Consider the following 19909-nt stretch of genomic DNA (forward strand, 5'->3'; position numbering starts at 1 on the left):
TGGGTGTAATAATGTGTGTGCTTTGCACAGTGGTTTATGTCAGGTTAATTGTCCTCTGAGAGAGTGGTATGGTATTGTGGAGGAACAGACGGGGATCCTTTATTGACTCTCTTGTGGTTTCTTGGGCTTGTTTGAAAGCTGTGTGGCGCTTGATGCAACACGTACACTCCCGCGGGTCTAGTCTCCTGGGCAACATCAGTAATATAAGCTCATTCAGTTAGCAAAACAGCAGAGTTATAATAGGCACTGACAACACTTCACTCATTATATTCATAATCTGCTTAACCCTCATAACTGTGATGTAGGAGGGCATCCCTTGATTTGCCATTTTCCTTGTATGTAAAAAAAAAAAAAGATATGAATTATTATGGAAAGCCACTTGCAAAAGCAATGCAGGGTTTGCTTCTTTTTGCCACTGTCCCTTCTGATTCCAGTTATTTCTATATATAGATACATGTAGATATAGTACTATTCAAGTACACTAAAGCAGCAGTTCTCCACTGGTGGGTCACAGGCAGCACCTAAAACATTGCAAAATGTAAATAATAAAATGTCACTAACAGTATTAATTTTGCATTGTTCTGATCCTTTTTAAAGGGAGGAGAAATTGTTTCCTGTCTTGTTCTTGCTGATTTAGCTAGGTCAAGCAACCAATCAGACTGTACTTCATTTTGTTGCATATTTACCTGTCACTTGGTAATACGGCTAATGCAATATTTAGCCTAGTGTTTATTCCATATCTTAGGATATGGTAAATCACACTTGTTCTGTTTTTCTATTTACAAAACTGTACTATTTAGCTTATATGTCATGTTAGTAATTTTGCATATTGTTGGCCCAATGGAGTTTATGGTAGTTGATTTTAAGGCCATTTTTCTTTACTTTGTACAATTTTGATACCGTGTTGGATCACCACTTGATGTCCAATGTCAAATCTGGAGAAGAACCAGATGAGAACCACTGTTCTATTACTCGGGTAGGTTGAAGTATACATCATAATGTAATCTAGAGCATTGTTAGATCTGGAAGAATCTTTATTGAATATCTAACAGGTGGTTTTAAAGTATTTGTCCATTCTCATAGCAATGACAAACACAAATTCACTTTTTTATACATATACATTACAGCTTGTCCATTGACATGCCTTACAAAGGCAACTAGAAACTTCAACAAGAACATTGAGACGATGGTTGAAATTATTCCACAGAAATTCATAGGGTAACAAAAAATATTAAACAAATTCATCTACTATTATTGAACAGATCCTGTGGTTTCCACGATAATGGGTGCTGGGTATTAATTCTCTGTTATGTGTTATTTATATCACAGTTGTTGAAGACCCATTGGGTGAGCTGGACACAATTCAAAACCACAGCAATCTGATGCAGTCCAAAATCAATACCTCAGCTTGCATTGGTAATCAAGTCAAGGATAGTAGGCCCTGCAAACAATGTGAGGTGATTCATAAGGAGTTTACTGGTAAGTGCTGGTATAATCTGGTGCAACTGAAGATGGGGTATCTGCTTGCTGAACTGACATATGGTGTTTGTTCTGCTTGCTGAACTGATATATGGTGTTTGTTCCTCACAGGTCTGGCTAGTCCACATTGTCCAGAGATCAACTGAAGGGCCATTGGGGTGCTATGTGGTGATAGCCTCCATAATCTCATGGCACAGACATTGGCAGAAGCCGTAAAATACACAAAGGACCAGGGTGGAGGGCACCAGGCTGACCAGGATCACTCCCATTGTGAGCTGTTGGATCATCAGCAAGTAGATCCCAAGTGGCAATGAGCTGAAGTAGACCAAGCAGAGAACACCCATCAGAAAACGAGGAACTGAGCGGGACGTCCACGCCTGGCACTTCTGCACAGGCAGGTGGCAAGGCAACGAGTCCAGGCTGGCTGGCCGATACAAGCGCACCATGTTCAGCATGCTCATTGAATCTGAGGATTGAGACTCTCCAGGGACTTCCATGATGGTGATGACGAGGCAATCAGAGGAGCTATGGGCCTGCTCCCCTCCATTGCCTCCACTTAGGCTGTTGGGTGTCAAAAGGACCTCGCCACTGGGTGTGGTCCCACCTTTACGTGCCCGGTCCTGGTAAGTGAGAATGGCCAAGATGTTGCTGTCATCTTGAAGCAGCCAGATCTCCTCATCGGGGACGTGCGTCTCATGGCGACAAAAGGGGCAACTGATGATGCTGGGAGAAGAGTCCAAATCGACCATCTTCTTCAGACATTTGGCACAGACACGGTGCAGGCAGCTCAGGACCTTGGGTTTGCGGGTGCGTGTGTCATAGCGGTTGTAGCAGATCTTGCATTCCAGTTCCTCAACTGTGTAAATCACCGGTGCCTGGGTGCCCTCAGTTTCCAAATCGGACTTCTGGCTCATCCTGAGAGATTGGAAGGCGCTGAGAGTAATGAGGGAATGGAAGAGCCTGGGAGCAGGTGCAAATGTTCAGGCAAATTTTAGTATGCTATAGGAGCTGCACCTGAGCAACGACCTTGGTGGACCTTGTTTTTTAGCTTTTTGCTTTTTCACTGAAAAGAATTGCTTAAATTCATTTTTCAAAAAGCTTGCATCAGACTAAACAGGCCTATCTTTACACAAACATAGCATGAATGCTTTTCCCACAAGCAAGTCCTAACAGAAAGCTTAACATATTATGTATATCCATAAAATAACACCCTGATATATTTATGACAATTTACTGCATGCTAAATTTTTATCTCCATTCAAACTTGTGGATGTACTTGGGTTTCTCCTGGTTTATTTAGAGAGACACATTTGAAGAGACAAAACAGAAATAAAGGTAGTTGACACCAGAGAGGTCCAAAATATTCCATAGTAGAGCCGTCAAGCCTCTGCCAATCCTTTTGAAATCAGAGTCTGGACAAAGGGCTTGTTTTTGCGCAGTTATCCATAGTTGATTCTGGAATGAACTGGAAAGATGGCAGATTCCAAGAAAGTCTGGAGAATCATCCTTAATGCGGTGAGATATCTTCTAGGAGGGGTGGCAACAATCGATTATGATCTTCAGCAATCAATGCATGTATTGTCCTTGGAGTTCTTAAAGTTATTTCGTTCCATCCTGAAAACAGAGCAGAAAAGAATCTGCTTGTTACAATACAAACTTAATGTTAACACTTTTTTGTAGATCCACAGAATAAGCCAGCTGAGGTCACTCATATCTAGACTTCAACTTACCTTTTGCGAGTACAAACCTTCTAATGTCATTGAGCCAGTACTGCTCTGCCCTAAAAACCCTTTGCATTCATCAGGCCCTTCCTATAAGGTGCATAAAAGTGTCAACATAGGGGTGGGCGTGCATGATAGAAAGCATGGGCACTGCCGTCCAACAAAACAGTAAATGAGGAGTACGATTTATAGTGGTCCTCACAAATGGCCTTGGTCATAAACAACAGACACATCCCCAATATTCAAATTAGTGTTCGATTAATATGGGCTTTTCAATGACAAACTCTAAAAGGTATAGTTCACCCCAAAATGAAAATTATGCATTATTTACTCACCCTCTGTTGCTCCTAACCCATATTACTTGCCTCCTTCTGTGGAACATTAAAGGAAAAATGTGTTCCCACTAATGTGAAGAAGTAGTTAACAGAAAGTAGTGACGCTACTAACTAAACTACATTTTTCCAGTAACAATCTACTTTTTCCAAAGAGTAGCTCAGTAGTGTCACAAAACACTACATTTGTCACATAAAACATGCTCACCAAACCTGTCCTCTCTCTCTGTAGCACTGGAAAAACCAAATCATGTAAATTAACCAGTTAAAATAAACAATTCCCTTATATTTAGCATTGAGAACTCATTCTCATATAATAATTTTAGTGAGTTGGTTTTTTGGACAGTATATCTAGTTCACATAAATGATTCAGTCATGTAGCTTGAGCCCCACACAGGGAGGGAGACTTTGCCTTCTTTTTGAAGCTAAATATTTTGCCTATTGCTGCTGTTTATCACTATTTTTTTATTTAGCTATATAAAAAAGGGTGTTTTCTAGTTTATTAGTGTATATGTAAAGCCATATTTCACCCAAAAATGAAAATTTCTCATCATTTACTCACCCTCATGTCATCCCAGATGTGTATGACTTTCTTTCCTCTGCTGAACACAAACAAACATTTTTAGAATTTAAGTGAATGGTGACCAAAATGTTGAAGCTCCGAAAATCACATAAAGGTAGCATAAAAGTAATCCAGTGGTTTAATGTCTTCTGAAGTGATCCAATCAGTTTTGGATGAGAACATCTTGCCATTGCAGTCTCTAGGCACGATCATAATTTCAAGCTTGATTACACTTCCTAGTTTTTGACACATGCACACAGCGCTAGATAGTGTAATCGAGCTTGAAATCATGATCTCCAAGGAGACATCTGATGTCAAGATTTATAGTGAAAAAGGAGTTATATTTTGGTCTGTTCTCACCCAAAACCAACTGGATCTCTTCTGAAGACATGGATTGAACTACTGGAGTTGAATGGATTACTTTTATGCTGCCTTTATGTGCTTTTAGGAGCTTCAAAGTTTGGTTACCATTCAGTTGCATTGTAAGGACCTACAGAGCTGAAATATTCTTCTAAAAATCTTTGTTTGTGTTCAGCAAAAGAAAGAAAATCATACACATCTGGGATGGCATGAGGGTGAGCAAATGATGCTAGATTTTTCATTTTTGGGTGAACTATCCCTTTAAGTATAAATTTGTTCAATTTAATGTTGTCACCCTATTTGTTTAACCCTTACTAAAATTTACCATGATTTTACTATAGTAATATTGTAGTAACCATGGTTAATTTTGTGGTTACTATGGTTTTACTACAAATATCATGGTTAAACTATGGTTACTGTAGTAAAACCATGGATAATTTTCATAAGGGAATGTCACCTTAATTAAATACATCAATATCAGGTGATATTATTGAATATGTACTAAAGAAAAGCATTAGATTCTTATATACAGTATCTAAAAAAAATAATTATTTATATAGCTTCAAGAAATGCATATGGCTTTAGAAGACTTGGAAAAAAAGTGCATGAGTCATATCAACAACATTTACTATGATTCTTTGGTGTTTTTTATTTATATTTTATTGTTATGGTGTTTATGGAGCTTGACAGACCAGAGTCATGATTCACTTCCATTATATATATATATATATATATATATATATATATATATATATATATATATAAGACAGAGGAAACAAAGTCATACATTTGAATCAACATGAAAGTATGTAAATGATGAGATTTTTCATTTTGGGGTCAACTATTCCTTTACATTTACCTCCAAATTTGAACAGTTGTTTACATCACTACATATGGCACAAGAGTATCAGCAATTCATTAATTACCATTGACAAATGGCAGCTAAAACAATGTATCCAAGCTGATTAGAGGATTTAAAGAAGATTCTCACAAGTGCTATCTGTAGGCGTGGCGAACCGTTAAAGTGCCGCAGACAGAAATGCTTATGAAGTTGATCATATACTGTATGTAATTAGTTCCTTGATTTCCTGATTCCCTGCGGACGTGACTCACTCCGATCTGACACTGAAAAGCAAACAAGTGATGCAAGTGCATGTTAACATAACAAGAGCGTAGCGAACATTCAAATTTAATTTCCCACAACGAAACATTTCATTGTTTTTTCCTCTCTCTCTCTCTTTCCATGTCTCAAAGTGCAGATTGTTTCAAATTTGTCTATAAATAGCATGCATGTGCTAGAGGATACAGCCCCCCCAACCACCTCCAACCTTGATGACTAAGATAAGGACTGTCACATACACACTCGCGTCCAACCACTGTGCTGAAATTATGACTTTGACATTGTATGGCAGCTTGTCTCTAGGGTTCCTCTGCTCGGTCACATAAATGGCAGCAGACATTCTGTTGAATAAAAGCCAGTGGGTCAAACAGGACAACTAAGACGAAGGGAGGGAAGAGAAGGTTACAAGAACGCCACCGTCATTCAGAATTAATTTCCTATTAAAACTGCAACGAGTCAATACATGCTAAGGGCACATCTACATTTAGCTGAGTAATCAATGGCTTTGCAGTCGAGTATGTTAACTGTGTTTTCCTTTGGTCCTGGCTGCAGTTTTCAGTGCCTTGTAAATAACGGCACTTATTCAGATTAAGAATGGGCTATTTTTATATGCAGTTTGTGAGGGACCAAATTTATTACCATATTGGCTAGAAAATCCAGTATGCGCAGTCTGAAATTGCAAGCGTATGCATCTCCCTAAATTACAGTAGTTCATGCTTTCATTTGTAGAACACAAAGCAATTGGCAGGGGTGAATCACACAAAATCTGTCATGGGGAACATGTCTGGGGTGTATTTCAACCCAAAATCAAAGGAAAGAAATAAACTTAATTTGCTTACAGAAATTGATAACAATTAAGTAAGATGTTTTGCATTGTGATTATCATGACAATAAAGTTAACCCCCCCCCCCCCCCAAAAAAAAAATTCTTATTGCTGTAGTGAAAAAAAAAATTGCAATATGAAAAAGGACTGATCTACTATTTAAATAGTTAAGTATTTTTTAATGCTCTCACTTGATTACATTTTTTAATCGCGATTAATCGCATATTTTTCATAGGTAATCGCGATTAATTGCAGATTTTTAAAGTGCTTAAATTTAACTCTATATATACTCCTCTTCCTGTCAAAATGTACTTATTTCCTTTTTAGGAAAGAAAACAAAAAATATGTAACAATATAAGATAGTGCTCTCAGTCGCGATTAATCGCATAATTTTTCATAGTTAATCGCGATTAATCGCAGATTTTCTCTTCCTGTAAAAATGCACTTATGTTCCTTTTTAGGAAAGAAAACAAAACAATATGTGACAATATAATGTAGTGCCTTCGGTTGATCATTTTTTTTAAGCGTGATTAATCCCATACTTTTTCATAGTTCGCAATTCGTTGCAGATTTTGAATGTGCTTAAATTTAACTCTAGATATACTTCTCTTCCTGTCAAAATGCACTTATTTCCTTTTTCAGAAAAGAAAAGAAAAGAAAACAATATGTAACAATGTAATGCTTTATTAACTTTTTCCAAACAAAGCCTTCCACAGTACAAAGATGAAAATGCACTAAAATATCACCAATTCGTGTAACATTAAACGTTTCCCAAAGTCTAAGAACTAGTCTCGCCATAGGTTGAATATTCATTGCAATGTGCATTATTACTCTTAAACTCATCCTTCTCAATAATAATTGGCTGGTAGATTGTGGCTATCCGCTTTGCTACAGCAATCTTGCAGCCGTATTCATGATTCGCGTCAGGGCGTCAATGCCAGTGTTAAGCACCACCTTGTACTCCACATGAAAGCGCTTGCAAACAATGTCTCGTTTTCCATTTACGTTTTAGTTAAGACTTGATGTGCTTCGGTGGTAATTAAATTGTGCATTACAGAGGCTACAAAGTACTTGATCTCTATAACAAGTCCCATCTGGGCTTGTTTTGTACAACAAATAGCGTTAATAGGTCCTTTCCCCATGATTTGATTACTGACATGGCTGTTGTGTGTGTGTCAATGTAATGACTCCAGGCGGACACATTGCAAAGGTTCCATTTTTCTCCGACCAGTGGATATGCTGGTTTATGCCTTATTAATGGTAAATGGGTTTCTGAGTTACCGTAGACTTTGTCAGTTCGAACCATTCTGGCCATTCTCTGTTGACCTCTCTCATCAACAAGGTGTTTCTGTCCACAGAACTGCCGCTCACTGGATGTTTTTTGTTTTTGGCACCATTCGGAGTAAATTCTAGAGACTGTTGTGTGTGAAAATCCCAGGAGATCAGCAGTTACAGAAATACTCAAACCAGCCCATCTGGCACCATCAATCATCCATGCAATTATCTAATCAGCCAATCGTGTGGCAGCAGTGCAGTGCATAAAATCATTCAGATACGGGTCAGGAGTTTCAGTAAATGTTCACATCAACAAACAAAATGGGGAAAAATGTGATCTCAGTGATTTGGAGCGTGGCATGATTGTTGGTGCCAGATGGGCTGGTTTGAGTATTTCTGTAACTGCTGATCTGCTGGGATTTTCATGCACAACAGTCTCTAGAATTTACTCTGAATGGAGCCAAAAACAAAAAACATCCAGTGAGCGGCAGTTCTGCAGATGGAAATGCCTTGTTGATGAGAGAGGTCAACAGAGAATGACCAGACTGGTTCAAACTGACAAAGTCTATGGTAACTCAGATAACCACTCTGTACAATTGTGCTGAGAAGAATATCATCTTAGAATGCTATTCAGAATATTGCTATTGGTGGCACGAGGGGGACCTACAAAATATTAGGCAGGTGGTTTTAATGTTGTGGCTGATTGGTGTAAATATATGTGTGTGTGTGTGTGTGTGTGTGTGTGTGTGTGTGTGTGTGTGTGTGTGTGTGTGTGTGTGTGTGTGTGTGTGTGTATATATATATATATGTATATATATATGATGTGTGTGTGTGTGTGTGACCTGGACATGTTTTTATGATATTCACCTGTCTATCATGAAAAATCCTTCAAACTGTTTATAGGTTTTAAATTAGTGTATTTTTAGCATGTCTAAAGCATCGTGTTTCTTAAATGACTTTTGAATAGTAGAAAATATAAAAGTATCATCAGTTGTTATTTGTCATCGTCTTGCTTTGGTGAGCCATATTGCCAGTTACCACAAAAGACACTTGTGTGTGTGTGTAGGCTGTATGTCTCTGTGTAAGCAGCGGAAATATAGATGCAAGGGCCGTAAACAGGAAAACACCATCTGTGTCCTGGTGCTGAGGGTTACATAAATAATACCAGCTCACCTTCACGCTCCAGTGTTCATGCCAGCCTTTCAAGGAGCAAGTAGCCCTTCTCGAATGCGTCTTATTTTAAATGTTAGTAGTTTGAACAATCATTAACCTAATTTAATAGAATGTTTAACTCAGTTTTAGCAGAAGAATTACTGTAAGTGCTTTTATAAAATTATAAGCTTTATATTTCTGCTTTTTAAACTCTCCAAAAATTGGCCCCATTCACTTCCATTGTAAGTGTCTCACTGTTACCTCGATTTTTCCTTCTTCTTTTTTTTTTTTAAAGAAAAGGAGGAATGCATCAAAATTATTTTTTGTGGTAATCAACATTATGCCATAAATGCTGTTGATTGAGCTCAAATTGTATTGAACCTGGAATATTCCTTTAATTATGATCTCTAAGGTAGATAGCTTCTTCATTTTAAATGGGGTGTAAAAAATACCGATGACAATAACTTTGAATTTAGAGCCTGTTCTCTCTGATTGCATGTTAAGGATCACTGATCGTTCGGTGAAGTCAAACTGATGTTTCTAGGCTGACAACTAATGTTTACAAACCAAAAGAGACCTAATTAAGTTGATAAAGAAACATTAAACTGTTTTCAATTAGTCATACCAATAAAATGTAATAAAACAGAGCGTAAATACATATAACCTGAAAAATCAAAATACAGACTTCTGTTTCCGCCCTTCACATGCATTAAAATTTATGTTGGGCAAGTCATGAATATTTGATTTACGTTAAGTTGCAATGACCTTTAGATAATTGATCACCCTCGTGCCCTTCAAAACACACGCTGTGTTTGGAAATTATACTGTGACTTGATTATGGTTGGAATAAAATGGACAGTTTCATATTTTTTTCTCTCTTTGTCATTTCCTGACCAAGATAGGACACCTTTTAGTACTAGTGCAACAAATTAGATGTAAATGTGAATTGTGTGTAACTGATGCTTTATGTATTTTATATATATATTTTGTATTTGTAGTTTGAGTTGATTTGAAAATTACAGGCAGATGTGTTACAGGTACCAGAATAGAGCCAGGTCTTCTGCCCTCCTCATACACCAGCACCCACTTTTGATGAGGCTTTTGCACATATGAATGATTTCCGTGCAAAACTAATCAGGGCTGTGTTTCCCAAAAGCATCATAAACCTAAGGTGAACACAGAAACCATTGGTGCCAATGGTCTCTACAATCAGCTTAAGCTTGCAATGCTTTTGAGAAATGCACCCCAGACTAGTTGCACAACACGTAAATAGAACTATCAATTCATTCTGACCTGCAATTTAATTTCTGCTCAGATTGACAGGAACTCACAACACCCAACGGAACCATCCGATCTAAGTGTATCTTTGGCTTGACAACTGAACATATAATAGATATTAGACTGTCCATCAAAAGAGAGTGAGTAATGAAGATAAAGTGCTGTAGAGGCATTTATGATGATAAGATTTCAGATCTGTCCAGCAGAAAAGCATTTGAAACACAAAAACAAAGACTTGTTATATCTGTCTATCAACAGACAACTGTTCAGTGTTAAATCCTATATGAACTTAATACATTTCATACAAACAATAACACCCACAAAACAGTTCATACTTAACATGTTCCAATTAAACATATTTTATAAATATATGTTTTAAATAAATCTATTCTTTTAAGTCAATTTATCCATTTCTGTCTGGGTGGACCTACTGTAAGCTCCTTTGCACTCGTAAGATCTGTACCAAAACTTTTCCTTGCTGTCTACTGTCTACATGGACAGCTGCCTTCTAAGGCCACGTCAACACTAATACGTTTTGGTTTGAAAACGCATTGCTTCCGGTATGTTTACGTCTCTGATCCACACTGGAACTACGTTTTCCTCCACCGAAATAGAGCATATCGAAAACACTCTACATTACAGCATTTAAAGAAAAAAAATGATTAGGTTAGGAAACTGAAAACAAAAATGGATTAGTGTTATGTGGATTAGTCCATGTCAAAGTCTTTTTAGCAAGTCAGTCCACTGGCGGCCATCTTTGGAACGCTCCCAGGAGGCTTTTTCCAATCATGAAAGTGCAGCTGTTGGTCAAGATTACAATCATAGAACATATTTCAAATCGGCAGTAAAATCTGACAACATTGGTATCATAAATTGTACTTCTTTACCTCAGATTATACTAAAAAACGCTATTTTCTCAGCTTGTATAGCTAATGCGCATGCACATTCTTCAGTTGATTGACAGGCGATGTCTGTATTTAAAAGGCTCTTTTACCTGTAAGGTGGGACTTCTTTCTACATCTGTTGACCATTGGCCGTTCCAGTTTCTCCCATTCATTTTAATAAAAGTGGCCCGTCTCTGCAAAAATAGTCTCTAACACGCATTAATTTCGCTATATTTTGGCCTTCCGTCCACACTGAGACAGCATTTTTGTCCAGCGAAAATGCTCAACCAAGTGTATGAATTTGACAACACCGTATTTATGTTGTAGTGTGGACAGGGAAAACGGAGATATTCGAAAATGATGACATATTTGTTGTCATGTGACCCATTCAACACAAAACAATCAAGATGGCGGCCTGTGTTGTAGTGGCGCTGTTGTGACTGCTATCCACTTTGATAGCGTTATTAAAGATTAATGTTACTTTGTACAAACTTCACATTGCATTCCTTCAAAGGTGACAGGAAGTTTATTTGGAATTGCTGTCCGGCGGAACACGATGACAATTGCGTTTTTGCATATGCAGTAAGGGGATTTAAGCATATTCATATGTTTCAGTGTGGATGTTACTTTTGGAAATGGCAGTGTGGACAGAGAGTGTTTCGAAAACGGAATTGCCATTTTTAAATTTACGTAGTGGATGAAGTGTGTCCTAAGGCAGTTAATCCATTTTAGTTTAAAACTTGAAACATCATTTTCCACAGGATGCCGTTATGGAGACCATTCACGGCAGGGGAAAACTCTGTTCAAGTGTGGATGGGAGGCGTAAACGTAGCAAAATTAATGTGTTTGTCAATTAAACTTTGTGTGGACATGGCATAAGACAGCATCCTAACTTAAATGAAACCTTAAAGGTATAGTTCACCCAAAAATGAAAATGCAGTCATTGTTTACTCACCCCTGTGTTGTTATAACCCAATATGTCTGACTTTCTTTTTCTTAACACAAAGGGAGAAATTGTGAAAACAAAATTGTGCTCAGTGATGTCATACAATGGCAGTTTATGGTGACCACCTCTTCAAGATTCAAAAGAACACAAAAGTATAATTCAGAAGTCTAATAAATTATTCCATGAGACTCATGATTGTTATAAAAGCATACGATAAGGTTTGGTGAGAAACAAACAGAAATATAATGTATTATTTAGTGAAAATGTTCACTGACTGTTGAGCTCCTGTGTGCGTTCATGATAGGGCACAAGAGCAACATTTCACGCAGTGACCTCATGACATTGGGGTGTTCAAGCGAGAACTCATTTTGTTTATCTAAAAACAGATCCTCCACAGCGATAGTGACAACAGAACACAACACAGCTGCACACAAAACAGAGAACAGAACTTACTAAACATGTCTGAAGAGTTTGTAGTCGAAGAACTGATGCATTTCTATGCCCAGCCATTTTTGGATCCGGTACCAGTTCACAGCAGATAGTGTAAAGATGCTGGCTACCACCCCTGAAGATCGCTACCTCGCTAGTTCGAATCCCAGGGCGTGCTGAGTGACTCCAGCCAGGTCTCCTAAGCAACCAAATTGGCCCGGTTGCTAGGGAGGGTACAGTCACATGGGGTAATCCTCGTGATTGGAAAAATGTGGTTCGTTCTTGGTGGGACGCATGGTGAGTTGAGCGTGGATGCCGCGGTGGATGGCATAAAGCCTCCAAACGCACTATGTCTCCGTGGCAACGTGCTCAACAAGCCACTTGATAAGATGCACAGGTTCACGATCTCAGACGCAGAGGCAGCTGGGATTCGTCCTCTGCCACCCGGACTGAGGCAAATCACTATGCGACCACAAGGACTTAAAAAGCACATTGGGAATTGGGCATTCCAAATTGGGAGAAAAAGGGGAGAAAAAAAAACAAGGGACTGATACAATGTACCGTCGCTCGTCACAGCTGATTAGGACAAAAATTCTGATTACCATAGAAAATATACCTTTTATCGCGTGTCGTTTGCCATCAGGTTAGGACACAGTGTGATTGTGGCTGCCTGTAGCCTCCTCTATGTTTCTGTTTGATTTCCGAATACTCAAAAAAATAAGGCTGGGCATAGAAATGCATCAATTCTTCATACATGTTTAGTAAGTTCTGTTCTCTGTTTTGTGTGCAGCTGTGTTGTGTTCTTAGGCCCTGTTTTTAGATATACAAAATAAGTTTTCGCTTGAATGCCCCAATGTCGCGAGGGCGCTGCATGAACTGTTGCTCTCATGCCCTATCATGAACGTGCACAGGAGATCAACAGTCAGTGAACATTTTCACTAAATAATACATTAGATTTCGGATTGTTTCTCACCAAATCTTATCGTATGCTTTTATAACAGTCATAAGTCTCATGGAATAATTTATTAGACTTCTAAATTATACTTTTGAGTTCTTTTGAATCTTGAAGAGGTGGTCACCATAAACTGCCATTGTATGACATCACTGAGAACAACATTTTTTTTCACAATTTCTCCCGTTGTGTTAAGAAAAAAAAGAAGGTCATATAGGGTTATAGTAACACATGGGTGAGTAAACAATGACTGAATTTTAATTTTTGGGTGAACTAATCCTTTAATAATAACTTGATTTGAAACACCCTACATAGGCAGCAACTATGTGCATCATAAAAAAGCATTCCACATGGGAGACTTGACTCACAATTGATTTCAATAAAGTGTATCGCCGAGCTAACAATGCGACATTCTAATAAGCATAAAAATACATGGCTCGCACAAATATTGGGTGAAATAGTTCATACTGAATTAGGTTTTTGAATTAAATATATTTGTAATCAACATTTTTTTGCTTTGTCTGACATTTTTTCATGGATTTTCTTTTTAAACGAGGTATCTGAAAACATTAAATATCTGAAGTGTGTGATTTTCTGCGCCACTAGCCCCAACGAATGGAATTGCAAAAATAAACATGGTTTTCAATCAGCTTTCTGAATACACCTCCTGTTTGCTATTGATTGAACAAACAGATGGTCCTGCCACAAACTCATGCCATCGGTTGACACGTTGTGTTGGGCTGCACGGGACGCTCAAACAGGGGAATTTCTATAGGACCACAGAGACACAGTGTTTACAGTCTTCGAGGAAAATTAACAAATTTTACGAATGGCTTACTTATATTGTCTCTGCATATTAAGCTAGCATATGAGAAAATATTTCAACAACAAAAAAGTCACACTTCAGCATTAAAAGGCAGCATAATAATGCTATCTACCTTTTAGAATAGCCTTCCCATAGGGAGCATGCCTATGATAGCTTAAAATGCTGCCTATGCAGGCAGCTCACAATGTTTTTGAACATAGCCTTGTTTCTTTGTCCCTTCTGTGGACTGCCCCTGCAGTCAAAAAAGTACTTGTTTTTGTAGTTGTTGTTCCTGATTAGGTGTGACAGCTCAGTGGCGTTTTCACATGCGAGTAAGACATTCTGTTCCACTCAAGTGCAGGTATTCAACAGTCAGACTGACACAGGTGACCAGTGGCCTAATTTAGAGTCACCCTTAGTTAAGAAAGAAGAAGGGGGACATCAAGAAAGATATTCTGTAAAGTTGGCCACCACTTGAAAGATCTGTCTGTGCACATAATCTGCTCTCAAGTGAAAACCGTTGGGTTTTGCCAAGACATACTGATGTGCATACAGGAACACTGCCAAGGCTCCATAAATAAGCCACTGTTAACGTCATCATGTTGAAGTGCAAAAGACCTCTTAAAATCTTAACATCTTTAACACACTTTCGTGCAAATCAAAGCTGCTGGAATAGGAGTCTTTAGACAATTCTACTGCTCTTCAACATATATCATAATTCCCTGAAAGCAAATACATCACCCAGACGTCTATTTGATGCGTGTGTTTACATCTGAAAGATGTGTTTTTTTTAAAGACATTTCCTCTCGGATGTCAATAAGACATTCAGCAGATGACATTTAGGATTTAGATTGTTTGTAAATCTGATCTTTATAAGGTGTTTAGCAGATGTTAATTTGAATGTGATGCTTTCCAGATGAAAATATCTAAAACCGACATCTCGGAAATGTATGTTTTCTATCTGGGATTATTATAACAATGTGTTTGAGTCTTATTCACTTAGTAGGACTCTGTAAAGTTGCAGATTCTATTCATGATGGTGTTGGAGAGGCTTTTTCAGTGAGGTAATTAGAATTCATCCTCCACATAAGACATTACATAACATGCTGACACTAGTTCTCTCAATGACTGCATTCACAGTTCATTAGTGTGGAGACAGGCCTTTGATAGATACATGTAGATATCATTACAACAAAAAGCCTTTACATTATTCAAACAATTTCAATTCTTGTTTTTGTTTTTTGTTTTTTACTCAAAGAAATAGCAATACACATTTCTGTTTTAATTGTTTTTGGCAATGTAAGTTGAGGCCTGAGTTAAGACTCTTTTTATTTAGGTTGTAGTAGATACAACAACATGTACACGACATAAGAAGTGTTGAATGTTTTGCATTATAGGCAATATTTGCAATGCAGTTGTGTCCAACCGACTAAAATAATGCCAGGAAGACTGATGCAAATTACCATTAATTACAGGAGTTGTCTATTATAAACAATAAACAGAGATATTTCCTCCTAACGCTTGATCACTGATCAAATTAATATCATTTAATAATATCATTGCAATATCAATATCAATTAATATCATTTCAACAATGAACAGCCTCAATACTTTGCATAATTTAGCGGCATTTTTAAATAATTATTTTTTAAATGCCCATCGCCGGTTTAGATCCAACAGGTATTTCTTTATATTTATCGGATTTGACCACATTTCACCACAGAATAACAAATATAGCGTACTGAAATTGAAAAACGATTGTTTTTTGCGTTTTAAATATACGATACAACGATATATTGATTCAAATCGTACAATGTTTTTTGTTATCGGCGTTTTGCCGCATGCCGCAAAAAAATCCCGTCGCTTTTTCTAACTTATACGTCGCCTTTTTATTTAAATGACGGCTCGCATAACTAATAAATTATTAAAACAAATTTGGCACACATGTTTGCCTTAGGAAAAGTCAAACGAACGCGATGCATGAAAACGCGTGATCATATTGAATTTATTTTTACATTTTTCATTATAATTTGTTTAAAATATGTATCATAAGGATTTAGGCTATATTATGACCAGTTAACGCTCATAATCCGCAGTTATCAGTAATGCCACTCACCCTCAGGTCTTGATTGCGGGTCGAAAACGAGCATAGCCAACCGTTTCCCCCAAGGTCCGATTTAACAATCGTATATTACCGCAAAAATGTCCTTTCTCGTCGCTTTGTGTCTTGCTGTGTGAGTCACAGTCAATCTTGAGGTCCCATCTGTCCGACCACAACTGCTACTTCCCCCTCATTGCGGTAATGATACAGCATCAGAAGCTGCACAGATTTCTCCTCCGTGGTTGCTGTGGCAACAGGACCCAGTGCAAGCTCCGACTTCACGGTCAGAGTGATGGAGAGGCCGGTGTCCGGTGAACAAACTAACGCGTTTGACTTTGACTTAACGGATACACTGTGAACACTGTGCTTGGATGACGCTGATTTGTTTATTATGTTTTTGTAATGCGCATTATGATGAAAGGCTAATGGGCATGCATGTTAAATGCAGTTTTGTTTTTATTGTTATGCCCCTCACAAAAAAGTACTGTGGCAGTACCATGACACAGTGGTGTCAAAGTAATAAATACTATGGTACTTTGATAGATACAATGGTACTGAATGCTTACCATATTGGATGAGTCCTCGAAGAATACCATGGTATGGCTCCATGTCCAAGAACATGTACTGTCACATTAAATGCCCAAAGAAAAACATGGCATAACCATGGCGCAATATCCAACACATGGGAATACCATGGTATGAAAATTCCATATAATGTCACCAAGTAACTATTGAAGTAGAGGGCTGTGCAAAGAACTGAAGAAGTTTAATAATAATAAAAAAACAAAAAAACATTTTTGGCTCAAGACTTGAGCATTATCAATGTTCCTTGTTGCCTATAGTGTAACTGGGGCAATGGAGCTCCTACACAAGTTATCTCTTACAACATGAATGTATCAAACTATTTATGATTGGGGAGACCAAACTTGTTTTCTTTATGAAGTAGAGAGGAGAAGCCATGCATGAGAAGAAATGCGCTTGAGAAATGTATTGTCTATCAGAAAAAAATAGACATTTGTGATACTAAAGATCAGAAAAACATTTGGTTGATGTGGGAATACACAAGAGAAGATTATATGCACAATGGAGCAGAAATAATTGGTGATAATGACAGCAATAAATGGTTGTAATTCTTAGCAACAGTTGTAAAAAATCATAGTGGCATGGCAGGGTATGAGAGCGCAGATTAGTTCTCTTAAAAGAAGCGAAAATAATAAAAGTGGATGTGATCTGATGACAAATTACTGGCTAACATTAAGGAAACATTAATTATTTGTGTAGTTGACAAATAACATGGACAATGTTTTTTAAATGTACTAATGCAACAACTGTCTTCTTAAAATTTTTATATACAGTATGTATATGTATACACTGATCAGCCATAACATTAAAACCGCCTAATATTGTGTAGGTCCCCCTCGTGCCGCCAAAACAGTGCCAACCCGCATCTAAGAATAGCATTCAGAGATTATATACTTCTCACCACAATTATACAGAGTGGTTATCTGAGTTACCATAGACTTTGTCAGTTTGAACCAGTCTGGCCATTCTCTGTTGAACTCTCTCATCAACAAGGCATTTCCATCCACAGAACTGCCGCTCACTGGATGTGTTTTGTTTTTGGCTCCATTCTGAGTAAATTCTAGAGACTGTTGTGTGTGAAAATCCCAGGAGATCAGCAGTTACAGAAATACTCAAACCAGCCCATCTGGCACCAACAATCATGCCACACTACAAATAACTGAGATCACATTTTTCCCCATTCTGATGGTTGATGTGAACATTAACTGAAGCTCCTGACCCATATCTGCATGATTTTATGCACTGCACTGCTGCCACACGATTGGCTGATTAGATAATCGCATGGATGATTGTTGGTGAAGCATTAGTGCAAGGCCAAACAAGTGTGCAAAATAAGTAATCATTTAAATAAGTTAAAAAGTATGTTTGTCCCTTGATTTCATGTCACAGGTGTCAGTGGAACCTACAGTTGTACGGCCGCACACACTGTGCGTACCATGAGCGCTCCGATTGACCTCAGAAATATCTACTCTCAGAACATTTCATCAATCATGAAGCGTGTCCCATATTTTTGTTGGCTTTTCAAAAGAACTAGCAATGCCCAATTTGCAAATGAATAATTCTTTTGAGTCGGTTCTTTTCAGTGAATTGGACAAACGGGCTTGCAAAACGGTCTGAATCGATTCGTGATTCAGTACAGTTCGTTCAGCTCTGTTTTTCAATCCTTTTCCATGTAAACATTCGCTAAATGGATGTCTTCGTCACATTTCACTATGTTTTAGCATCTCTCACGGGAGCGCTGCATTTTAAAAAGCCGTTCAACTAATTCTAATTCAACTGCCAAAATTCAACTCGAGACACCTGCGTTTTGCTCTTTTCATTGTTGTGCGTTTTTCCTTTTTTTGGAGCGAGAATGCGTTTGTTCTGAACAGTTTAGAAATGCTTTTAGCCAGTAGTTACATGAACGGTACTCATACTCGAGACAAAAAAAAGCTCCTCTCAATGCCACCAGAATTAGGGTTAGGGGACCCCCCCCCCCCCAGATTTCTGTGCGTACCCTCAGATTAAATCCTGCAGACGCCCATGATTGGTGTTTTTCAATATTAAAAACTTTTCCACAACTTTTTTTTTTTTTTTGTCATTTCAAAAGAACTTCCGAGGTCAAAGTTCAGAGACTGTGCATGATCGTCCAACCATTTTCAAAATGCTCGAGGAATTTTCTCGAAGACGGTAAACACTGTGTCTCTGTGGTCCTATAGAAATTCCCCTGTTTGAGCGTCCCGTGCAGCCCAACACAACATTGCATCAACCGATGGCATGAGTTTGTGGCAGGACTATCTGTTTGTTCAGTCAATAGCAAACGAGAGGTGTATTCAGAAAGTTGATTGAAAACCATGTTTATTTTTGCATGCTTATTTTTGCATGCTCAAATGGTTCAGTTAAATACATCATTGGTGTAACATTGTTAAATGTTCATGTGAAAGTGTATGCTTTGTGATTCCATTGACACCATCTTAGAAAATTCATCTTTTAAGAAAATTTGTCACTGGCGTTATCGTCACTGGTGTTATGACCCTTGCTTCATTCGTGAAATTGTACGGTATAATAATGGTATTAATTATACAAGAATTATAAAGTATTGTTTAAAATAATTTTAGAAGTATGTCAACTACCCATTTTAAATGCGAAGTCGCTGTCAAAGGTCACCCCAGCAGATGGAGCCATTGTTGTTGTTAAGAAACACATAGGCACGCGCATAAGTGAGGATCGACAGGTGTAAACAGCGGGAAGTATTATAAAAACAAAGAGCTTGCTCGCATCATTTACATCTGTCATTCTAAAAATATCCACGGGGCCACAAGTATGATTTACACATACATTTCAGACTCAGTCCAATTCTAACAACCCAACCTCAATTAAAATATATGGCCATGTGACTTAGATATGGACAAATATCCAAATATTTATAGCTAGAATGTATGATTATTGCTAAGGTTTTCTGAGGTCGTGCAATGATCTTAACGCCAAACCCAAATGCTTGTGGTGGTTTATGGTTTTACAGTAGGCTATATGTATATAAGAATAGTATTATAATATATTAAAAGAAAAATTAAATATTACAGATACTAAACAGATAAATAGCCTATCGCGACAGCTCTTGATAGACCT

General features: G+C 37.9%; 1 protein-coding gene across 1 annotated transcript; it reads right to left on the minus strand.

Moving 5' to 3' along the window:
- Nucleotides 1–1025: 1025 nt before the first annotated feature.
- Nucleotides 1026–16432, minus strand: LOC127446673 (E3 ubiquitin-protein ligase RNF182-like). Its single transcript, XM_051707798.1, has 2 exons — nt 16235–16432; nt 1026–3093 (listed from the first exon to the last, which is right to left on the minus strand). Exon 2 carries the CDS (start codon nt 2391–2393, stop codon nt 1641–1643), a length of 753 nt encoding a protein of 250 aa, XP_051563758.1. The 5' UTR covers nt 2394–3093; nt 16235–16432; the 3' UTR covers nt 1026–1640.
- Between the last annotated feature and the right edge of the window lie 3477 nt (nt 16433–19909).

Source organism: Myxocyprinus asiaticus, chromosome 9 (genome assembly GCF_019703515.2).
Source record: "Myxocyprinus asiaticus isolate MX2 ecotype Aquarium Trade chromosome 9, UBuf_Myxa_2, whole genome shotgun sequence".
Lineage (NCBI taxonomy): Eukaryota > Metazoa > Chordata > Actinopteri > Cypriniformes > Catostomidae > Myxocyprinus > Myxocyprinus asiaticus.